The sequence below is a fragment of the Durio zibethinus genome, chromosome 2, assembly GCF_047325235.1.
Source record: "Durio zibethinus cultivar Kanyao isolate XHJ-2024 chromosome 2, ASM4732523v1, whole genome shotgun sequence".
Classification (NCBI taxonomy): Eukaryota; Viridiplantae; Streptophyta; class Magnoliopsida; order Malvales; family Malvaceae; genus Durio; species Durio zibethinus.
In genome coordinates, this window is record NC_143163.1 from 33,905,139 (window position 1) to 33,916,941 (window position 11,803).

Below are 11,803 nucleotides of genomic sequence, written 5' to 3' on the forward strand. Positions count from 1 at the left end.
GAAATTAATTGCATATTGAAGATCAAAAGTCCATTTCAGAGTCAGAATGACACAAGCTGGTTTTCCAAAGTTACAAAAAGTTAGAGGATAATACAAAATCAATTAAATAAAAATAAAGATAATCTAATCTTGTGATTGTGATAGCCAATGAATACCTATCACTTAGCTTTTTAAATAGGGTTTATATAAAATATATCACGCATTGTTTGTATACAAACACTATATATTATTGTGCATATAAAATTATTACATCATTGATAAGTAAAATTAAAAGAATTTAACGAGGAAAAATTTTAAAAAATCTTTTAATTTAATATTATTTATTAATAAGATAATGACTTGCGATGTGTTAATAATATATAACATTTATATAAGTTAATATTATATCAAATATAAATATTTTTAAATGCAATAATAATATTTGATGCAAATAATAAATTAGTAAGCATTTTTTATTTTTAATTAAAAAAAAAGAAGTTATCCTAATTAACTTTTTATTTGTTGCAGCTTCTTATATACTACTAATATTAGCCATGTTTTTCGTGTTCAAATTTCCAAACTCCAACTTTCATTATAGAAGTGATGATAAGTATAATGTTAATCACATCTTATTAGTTCTAGAAATTGAATCTTACTCACTCTTCCATATCTTTCTAAGAGCCATTTAGCCACCAAACCAAATAACCAAGGACTCACAAATTTTTTTCTTATAATACAACCTCATTTGTAAAAAAAAAATCTTCATTAAGTGGTTTTTTATTTAATGCTAATTAATACTATAGAGATTAAAATGAATCTTATATACTATCAATACTACTTCATATAATACGAATCCCTTAAGGGATCCTGAGTTTACACGTGTACTTTTTCTTCTTTCATAATACTTTTTTATATGACAAAAAAGCAGCCAAGTAGAAAATAAGCTGCCACTTAATAATGGACCACTTAAGCATGTTGACTGGTGTATTTTTACTTGATTTTCGAGGATTTTTTTTTGTTGCTTTTCATTATTATTGGTATTAAAGGTGGTTTGAATGACAGAAAGCCTAGCGTGAAAGATAGACTTCTTGGCTGTAATCGTAAAATCAGTCTTTTGTTTTTATTTTGTTTGACAATGCTTTTTTTAATTGGTGCTGTAATCGTTTTTTTATGGAAACACAGTTTTTTAGTAATATTTTATTTTGCATGTTGTTTGAATTAAGTTCTGATTTTATTTTTGATTGATCCTTTCTTCTTCTACTAGGCCAAGGTTGGGGTTTTTACTCTTTTACTTAGCCAGATGATCATTTTCTTGGAAGTTCCATCTAATTTGATTAGTTCTACCCTTTCATTATCAACCATATTTAAAACTTATCAATTACCTGAAAACTCATTTCTTTAACTCAATATTATCTTCTTCAAGTTCTCTTTTTTGTAATCACAATAAAAGAATAACAAAAATATTTACAAATGTTCAGTTCATAAAATAAAGTTTTTTTTTTTTTTTTATCTTTTCAACTAGGGATTTATTTTGGGTTTTTGGATAAGTTTTGTTGGAGGATAGTTTAATCTCTATAGCCAAGCAATTCCAGTAAATTAAAATTAGAACTTTAATTCACATTTCCATAAATAGTTTATTTTTCTTCCCCCTATAACTATGTACGGTGTATTTTGATTTTCTTTAAATCCCCTGCTTTTTAGTAAAAGAACAAATAGCAAGGAATGCATCTTAAGAGTTTATTTACTGTTTTACAAAAAAATGAAAATTTTGTAAGTAGGTTAGCAAAATTTGCAAATAAGAAATACATTGATTTCTGCATAAACAATTGCTTCACCGATAACCTCATGGGAAGCTTCGATGCAAAGAGTTATGAGTCCAGAAAATGAGGTGACTCTACATAACTGAATTGCCTGAGGTAAGTTTGCAGATCAAACTCTTACGTATTAAGAGTTTTAGATTCTTGCAATCTCATAGTAATTGTTAAAGTAATTAATTGCCGCATTTACTATGAAAATATTTTCATGAATAATAATACAGTAAATAATACTTGAAATACCGACTCATCAACGCAAGTTCAAAACCCATTTAAAATTTAAACAATGTTACTCCTTTATGCTTACATATGGTTTGATTCTTGATGAATTGTCTTTTTTTTCTTCATAATATATTTTTAAAATTGAAAGAGGAATAGAAATTCAGAATTAAAATTAGTCGTAAAATGGACGTGGAAGTATGAGATCTGATGCGGCAAGAATCACTTGATCAGAATAAGCCCAAAATGCTGAAAAGGTGGGTAATGCGGCAGGGTCAGGCTATAGGCAAACAACTGCAAAACTACTAGCAGTAGGGATCAGTCATGTACGGCCAGCCCACCCTTTCAAAGAAACCCTTCCATTTATCCGCTGGTCTATATCTCCATTCCTCGTCGAAAAACAATAAAATAACACAAACTTGTACCATATTCCGTAATTGAGAGAGACCAACTTTTTTTTTTCAATATTGTACATATCTTTTCATAATAAAAAATTTATTAGAAAACCAAAATCAAATACTTCTGAAACTGCAACAGTTAAGGTAGTAGTAACACTACTATTTTGAAGCCAAAAAAAGAAAAAAAAAGTCTAGGATACATTTCTTTATCATATGCTAATTAAAGATCCATGATGAGGCAGTAAAGGGGGTGATGGTTGTCAGCCCCAGCAAACCTGAAAGAGAAATGAAATCACAGAGAGCCGTAGGCTGGCGGTGGGTCGGGCAGCTATATACGAGAGGCTCAGTGCTCAACAAGAACCCCATTGGATATTGGTTGGTGCAACCAATTTTAACAGCAAAAACAGCTGTGAATGGACACTGCCTTGGTTGCAGTAAACAAAGATTATATTGTATTCATTCACATCTTCATGACAGTGTCCACGGAAGTGTAGCAGTAAAAACCATAAAAGAGATAAAAATTTGCTTCAGGATTGTTCAGGGTTTCATCGTTCAGGCCATAACAGCAACAACTCCTTTTTCTCTTTTCTTTTTCTTTATTTAATCATGACCCAACATCGCCGCCGTTTGGCTAGTGCCGTTACTGAGGGCTTCCTCGTGCTGCACAATTGTATCATCAGAATCACAGTAGTTGAAATGATTGGTGCTGTAGGCATTATTTTCTTGACCCGAATTTGCACTACCACCATTGCCAAGCAGATTTTCATTACGACACTCATCATCGATATGATCATCATCATCTTCTTCGTCATTGGCTTTGGCCGAGGCAACAGGACGCTTTTGACCAACTATAGGAAGTGGCTCAGTCAGTTGTTTGCCGTCTCGAGGAGGCACAAAAACTACTGGCAGATAGTGATCCATTTCGCATGGGAATTTTGAGTTTCTAAAATGTTCTTTCAACGCCTCCAACCCCTAATTTTAATCAATTGATTAAAAAAAATATATTGAAACAAAATTAGAGCCGTATAAAGAATAAAGCTTTTGATCCAACAAGAGAAAAAAAGAACGGCAAAGAAACCTGAACTCTGGCATAAGTGACTTCACAGATTTTTCTTGAGTTGAAAACTTCCCAATGTTGATGATGGAAGGCCTTGTAAAGTCTCCATGTTGCTTGCGGAGATGTCATGTTCACAAATCCATATCCCACATTACACTTGTTGCTGTTTTTTTTTAAATAATAACAATTCAAAGCAAAAAGTGTAAATGAATCATAAAATACTCCTGAAATTTACTACACTGGTAATAGATTTGTATGAATTCTATATACAAAATTCAGAAAAAGAATGGGACGGAAAAGAAAATTACTTAAAATCAATGGGGAGGTAGACGAAATCATAAGAAGATAATGGCTGATCATCCCCGTCAGCAATTTGCTCGTTGCAGTGAATACAGTGATTGTCCAGCATGTTCAACAACAATTTCTGACTGCAACATACCAAATTCAATCACACATTAATATAAAGGAAAAAATTCTCCACATTTTTAACAAGAACCCAAAAATGCAATCATGTTATTTTCTATTTTAAGTAGAAGTAAAAAAGCCTAACCTATACTTGTTGGGGATGTTCTTAATCATGACAGTGGTCCTGGAATCTTTACAATTAGATTCCACCATGGCATCTTCACTTATTAAGAAACGAGGATCAAACTTCTTTGCTTGTCTACCTTTCCATGGCTTACCCCTACACTGCTGCTGCTTACTCCCATTGCTACCACTCAATGTGGATTGGTTGTTTTGGTTTTTCGCAGTCTTCTTAGCACCTCCACCACCAGCCACTGATGTTTCAACCAAACTCTTGCTGTTGTTATTCCCACTAGGGTTTCCCTTACTAAAATTAGACACTTTCTTGGTAGGCGATTGGCTTCGAGAACGAAAAGAACGAGGGATGTTCGAAGAAATTCTACCAGAGAATCTGCGCGCCAATGAAGGTGGAGGAGGCGGAAGCGGGGGAGAAGATGGGTACTTTGAATTTCTTGAATGATGATTATATTTACTGGACGGCAATGAAATATTATCAGTGCAAGCTGTGAATGCGTTAACGTTGATGTTGGCGTTGTTAGCATTGAAGAACTTCCTGCTATATCCTCCAGGTCGACTAAATTCAATTACAACTTGCTTCCCATTAATTTCTTTTCCATTCATTTCTCTTAAAGCCTTAGCCGCATCTCTTACATCATAAAACTCCACAAACTTTTGGTGTTTCTTCAATGGTGTTTCTCTCAGTTCCTTCACGGGGCCTAACAACAAAGTTACAAAACAGAAATACAAAATTACAAATAAGGATGAAATAAAAATTAAATCATATCCATAAATATGAAAAATGCTGTTCTTCATTTTTGTAGTGAAAGACCCTGCTAATTTCAACAGGCAAATAGGAAAACAGAAAATGGATAGAGACTCATCAGATTGAACAACAAAAAACCAAAGAAAACAAAACAACCTATGTACCAATCAAACCCTTTTCAACTTTCTTTTTCAGAAAAAAAAAAAAAAGGAAAAGAAAAAAAGTCGAGAAACCAAAAGGTCCAAAACTTACCAAAAACTTGGAAAATATCTTTGAGTTTAGAAGTGGAAACGCCGGGGTCCAAATTGAAAACCACAACAGTTCCTTGATTATTCCCGTCAGGAACAGCATTACTTGCCGGAATAATAAAATGGGCCCAAACAGCTCTCCCCGATATGAGTCCACGCGCAGGTGGAGGCAGTGAAGCACACGCGTTGATCTCTCCTGGTTCGCACCCGGCTGCAGCCGCAACATATTGGTCGCGAACCCTGGTTTGTTGTTGCATGTGCTGCTCTCGTATTTCCTTCAACGCTTTCTCCGCATGTCTCAGATCGTAGAAATGAACGGTCGCGATTCCCTCTCCGACCCTTTCCATCTGAACCCCACGTACTTCCCCGAACACTTCCAATTCTTTCCTCACCATAGACTCGCTCACATCGCATGGAACCAATGTCAAAACTAAAGCCCTCGTCGCCGCCGCCGTCGGAGGCGGCAGTGGCGGCTGAGGTGCAACCACCATGGAAGCTGTTACGTACGCCGTTGGTGCAGGTACAGGTAAGGCAGTATATAACTGTGCTACGCCGCCATCAAACGGCACCGCTGTGGATGCAGCGTACGGGTAGTAAAGTTGGGGTGGTCTGAAGAAAGGAATCTGGGGCTGGCAAACAGGGTTTTTGGCGGGCCAAAATTCTTGTGCAGACGGGTCGAGGTTTCCAGGGAACCGGACCGCAACGGTTTCGTCCATGGCTGTTTCAGGGCTGAGAACCTATAGCCAAAACTCAAAAAAAAAAAAAAGGTTAAAAACAAGAACCTTTTATTCGGCTTGATAAAAGAACCTGTTTCAGGAAGCTGTTTTCTTGAGTTGAGGCTGTCAAGAGAAAAACGCAAGTAAACCAAACTTGTTTGTTTGTTTGTTATTTTCCATCTCCCAAAAGTGTTCAACGTTGAAAGTCGCAGTGTGAAACGAAAAAGGATAAAATGGAAGGAAGGGTTTTAGTTTCTCCTTTCCTTTTCGCTCTACTTTGTTTCCAAGACAAAGGTTGCTAAAAATGTCGTTTGCCTATTGCCACCTCGTGGAATAGATGAATTTACCAGTGAAGCCCACCTTTTTCTGGCCTTTTGGCTCTGATCCTCCTTGTGATTTGGGATGATGAAGAATACGAGCCGTACACGTGGTGACGGGGACGAATGTGTGTGGGTTGCCAAAAACCGGACGGGGACGATTAATAATTGCCCTGCTGCATGGTACTTTTCATGTTGGTTTTTTGACTACTCGACTCATCTCCTCTGCTTTTATTGGTGCACCCTTATTATTTCTTTTGTCCTACTTCTCCACGGGCCTTTTGTTTTAATCCCACCTTGCTTCCCCATTTCAATTCCAACATCTATTTTTCAATTTTGTTTACTATTAAGGTTAGAATCCTACTACAATTCCAAGGATATCTTTTTTCTTTTTGTTTTTTTTTTTTGGGTTAGAGAGCTACTACAATAAATTTTTTTCATAAAAGAAGTTTTAACACTTAGGTATACGACATGATTTAAATATTAAATTTTTAATTTTTAATTTATTAAATATTATTATTTAAAAGTGGTTATATAAATGAGTTAAATCAAATTTTAAATTTTAAATTCTTCTATAGTATTTTTATTTGGTTGATATGTATCTTGTTACAAGGTTTTTTAATTTTGAAAAAATAAATATTTACTTATAAATCAACGTTCAATTATTGACCATCATAAATCTTTTATATTTAAAAGGGATAAACTTAACGTAATTTTTTTTATTTTTTATTTTTAGATTAAAATGGTTAAAGTCATAAATATTATTTTAATTTAAATTAATTATAAATTCAATTTAAATTTAAATTTTAAAAAATATAAAATTTACATTCATATAAGTAAATTTTTAATTTTCTGTGTATATACATATAGTCAAAATTAACTTTAATATTTGATTTTAGTTTTATGCGAGTTCAAAAAAAATGCTAAACAAACCAAATATAACTTTATTTATTTGTAATATTAAATTATACAATGATAGATTTTTTTTTTCTTATGTTCAAGCTCATTCATACAAAATTTAAATTTAATTTTTTAATAATATACATAAGAGAGAATTACGAGTTCATAAACTTAATTCCCTTAAAATTATCAAGAAATATTGAGAGCTCATTTGATAAAAAGCCTTAGATACATGTGATATTTAATAATAATAATAATTTTACATTAAATTACAAAGTGTTGCCTTATACGAATTACATGCAACCATTTTTCTACACACTTTTTATGTTAGAAAATTATTTTGTAAATTCTAAAATAATAATGTTATAAAAACATTGACAATAATTTTATATTTTTTTTACTGTAAAATGTAATTTGTATTAACTTATTACAATATAACATTATTTATTATAATTTTATACTGCAAAAAATTACAATATTTATAGAGTTGTTACTTAAAAAAATTATTAGTAAAAATGATTTTTTATAATATATTAAACTAAAAGCAGAAATTATAATAATCGAATTAATGATGGACAAAATGCCATTCATTGAGGACGGGTGATGAAATTACTTCATCCACAACTTAAAATACTTTCATTTCATCCCCTGGAATTAATGTGTAGAATAAAAACGAGCAATTTCAAAGATATTTGTAGTTTGGATTAGATATGGGCATTAAATAACATACGATCCATGAAAGAAAGAAAAATAAATAAAGTTGTATCTGAATAAATTGAAATGACAGCATGGATCAGAAACACTGATTCATTACTTGAACTGAATCCATCTATCGCAATTTCAATCAAATCTCTGTAATAATGAAGTGATTGCTAGTCCCTTCTAATAGTAGGAAATCAACTTTTTTCTGAAAGTATATAATTATCGAAAGGGAAAAAGGGATACTACGAGAAAGAAAATTTCATATTTTCTCTTGGCTCCATCCACAAATTATTTGGACATCGGCCCGAATTCACGACCGCCTTGCTTTGATATTTGCCAGCACACGTGCGTCATTTGCTTTCTTTTCTTTTTTTTTTTTTTAAGTAATTTGAAAAATCTAAAGAAGGTTTGGTTTGGTTCCATATTCCAACATGAGATTTCCACTACCCGTCTTAATCTTTGTATTTAAATTTTGTCTTTTGTCACTTTGCATGCACTTGTCTCCCCTCTCTTTTTTTATATTTTAAGATATTTTGAATAATTTAAAATTTTAATAAAAATATATATAAATTTTATGAAAATAAAAAATTTATATTTATATTTATATTTATTTAATATATAATATAAATTATAATACGATAATTTTTATATTTTATATTTATTTTATATAAAATAAATATAATATAAATACATGAATCATAAACTTAATCATCTTTTATATCTTAAACAATAATATTTTTCTTCCCTTCAACCACCATATTCTAATATACATGCCTTCACGTCGCTCATATGGATTTTTCATCTCCCTATGATACACCACGCCTTTGCCAATATTTGAATATTGGTCCAAAATCATGAAATCATATGTCATTGGTCTTTTTTTTTTTATATAAATTATGATCAACTTTTACCTTTGCCAATAATATTAAGGAAAGTGTTTGATCAATATAATTTTATTGGATAAAATATATAAGAAAAATTTAGATGCATCGACTTCTTCAAATTCCGAATATAAAACGAGTGGAAACGTGAGTTGTGATATGGTGAAGAAAAATTTGCTATGAATTATTAATGCATTTTTTTTATTTAAATAATTTGGATTCGAATTTTCATCTCTCGTATTAATCAAAAAAAAAAATTTAGAATATAATAATATATATTTTTATATAAAAAAAATCATAATTTAAAGATATATAAAAAATTATAAATACTAAAATTTAAATATTAAATTTATTGATATCAATTATCAAAATTAATTACATTAATTAATTGAATTAAATTAAAAATCCAATTCTTTAAACGCACGAGAAATGTAGCAGCAGCTTGTCGAAGTGGCTAAATCAAGTTAATAATTAATCAAAGAGGTAGCTTAGTAGCTTTGCATGGGGTATGTTCCCCATCACAGCCACACGAGTTCATGGGCCACTAGGTGTAGTTTGGAAAAGGGGGGCAAAAGGGACCCCTCTTTTAAGAGCAAAAAGAGCACGGGAAAGGGTATTTTTCTTTCTTTTCCATGGCCAGATCCCACCATTTTCTTAAATGGAGGCTACGCTGTATACGGAGACTTGCTATATTAGGTCGCAAACGCACACCAGACATTCTATTTGCTGGAGGCAGAGGAGTCTCCAGCCCTCACCATAGCCTTTTACATTACGTTGTGCAGGACAAAAGCCGCTAACAAGAATTTTACACAAGAATAATAATAATAATAAAAAAAGGAACTCAGAGAAAGATTAAAGAAGAAAAGTATGTAAGGTTCATCATGATCCCAATCCAATAGAAAGAGTGAACTTTTCCGAAGGTGTAAAATTATATTTTGAAAGAATGACGAAGTATAAATTTAGTTGTATATTCTTTTGTTGCTCCGCAAATCGTAATATCTAAGGACTAAAGGTGCCTTTGGATGAGTGATTTTGTTTGTAAGAAGACTTAAATTTTTAAAATAAAATTATTTTGTTTGTTAAACTTAAAATTAAAATTGTCAAAAATTTTTAAATTTGAATAAATAATTTTGAAGGATCAAATTCTCTTTTCAAATTTCACTTAAGGAGGTAGAATTTATGAAATTTTTTGATTTTATGATAAGAAGTCAATAGTCACTATATTTTCATTTTTTAGATAATTTTTTTTCAATTTTAACAACAAAATCTCATTATAAAATTTATTTTTTAATTTTTATATTATTATTAATATCTACATATTTTAACAAATCTAATTACACCCATATTATATATTTAGTATTTTATTTTTATCTCTAATATTATTATTTATCTATTATAATTCCTTTTATCTCATCAAATTCTAATATTAATTTTTTTTTAAAAATAATTATCTAATAATGCAATTACAAATTCTATTATTTTGAATTAATGCACTTCAAAAAGTTAGTACTTTAAAATTCTTTATCCAAACGCATCCTAAAAGATGAAATATACTATGTTAGTGTTTGATATTATTTTGAAAATTATCATATTAATTATAGTAATTTAATTATTGAGGTGATTATATTATTACAATAATCTTATATCTCACGTCAATAATAAAATTTTTTTATTTTTTTAGATAAGAATTAAATTACACAATGATTTAATCATTTTCAATAATATAAAATTATCAGTATATTAAATCATTGAACTCTTAAGGTATGCACCTTCTATCAAACATTACCTGTAATTTCTTATTTTAAAACTTATTATGGCTTGTTGGCAAAAAAAAAAAAAAAAATTTCTGGCTTACCATTCTCTTCATATTATTCTTTCGCTAGTTAATCGAATATATCATAGTAATAACTAATAATTAACTTGAAGTAGTGCATACTTAATTAAACTTTTAACTTCTTTCAAAAGTTTAGAAGGATGAAAATTCTTTATAAAGATTAGTCATTTTTTTAATATCGTCAAGAACGATTTTTTATTTAGTGGTTAAGGAGTTTTTGGATTCTTTCCAAAACATCTTCTTTCCAAATTGGTTCAAGCAGATTTATCTATGTTAAACCTAATAAATTCATAAAAAATTATTTTTTCACAATTACGTAATAAATTCAAACCTAAATAACAAAAAGAATAACATATTTATTTTATCACTTGAGTCAACTATCTATTAGTATAGTCATATTTTATTTTCGTATATGATTTTAAGGATACATTTCTTTATATTTATACGATACATTTAAAATTTTACTTTTTAATAATTTTCATAAAAATTAAACTTTGGTCGATAAAAAATTACCCATGTACAATTAGACTAATCTTGTGAGTAAAATTTGGCAATCTCTTAAAACAAACAAAAGCCTCGGAAATAAACAGTCTGGAAGTAGAGCTGATAAGCCAAGGTTCAAGTCGTACATAGGAATAGGATTTGCCACTTTGCCTGGCCTATTTATATGTATGTGCATATGAATGGAAGTGAAAGTGAAGGGAAAGGATTATATTTCAGTTAGAGTAGACAGGAGGAGCATTGGACCATCCTCGTCTGCTCCCCCTTGTTACCAGGAATCTTGCCTACCCTTTCTTCTACTTCTTAATTTAATTGGGTGGCCTAAAAAGGGCTTAAAACCCACCATGCTACGTTGCTGTTTGCTGCTGGTGCATGCTTTGCCAATTAATGGCATTGGCAATGGAGACCTTGTCTTGCCTTACCTTTGCCTCCCAACTACAATATTGGTGAGCGTGTGCAATAAGGAGCTTGTTCCGTCGTGTCCTGTTATCGTGGCAAGTCGATTTGCCATTTACAGTTGCTTGGAACAAAGGGTTGATTCCCCTTTACATACAGCGCACATATATTTATTTATTTTTGGCTTTTGATTCTTCGATTTTGAGATATAGCTTTTAAGGGTACAAAGTGCAAAGTGACATTATATATATCATGGGTAACCACTTTTCAAGTAAAACGCTATGATCAAGAATGTTGTTGGATTGTAAAATTATGACATGAAAAGAAAAAAAAAAAGGTAAAGCAGCTCAACTTTAGATTATTAAATTTGGCTTCTCTTCTCCCAAGTCTACACTCAGGGACAGAGAGAGAGAGAGATGAGATTGCGAAATAAAAAGTGTAGTAAATAGTTATGACCATCTTGGAGCACAATGAGTGAAAATATGCACAAAAGATGGTTTCTGAAACTCGTATCTCGATTTAATGGAATCTGGCCTAACTGCTGTCAGTCATC

At 31.1% G+C, this 11,803-nt stretch overlaps 1 protein-coding gene across 1 annotated transcript; it reads right to left on the minus strand.

Annotated features, from left to right (window-relative positions):
* Positions 1-2,481: 2,481 nt before the first annotated feature.
* Positions 2,482-6,067, minus strand: LOC111317680 (protein terminal ear1 homolog). Its single transcript, XM_022920116.2, has 5 exons — positions 5,008-6,067; positions 4,018-4,708; positions 3,776-3,895; positions 3,489-3,630; positions 2,482-3,382 (listed from the first exon to the last, which is right to left on the minus strand). Exons 1-5 carry the CDS (start codon positions 5,717-5,719, stop codon positions 3,011-3,013), a joined length of 2,037 nt encoding a protein of 678 aa, XP_022775851.2. The 5' UTR covers positions 5,720-6,067; the 3' UTR covers positions 2,482-3,010.
* Positions 6,068-11,803: the final 5,736 nt, after the last annotated feature.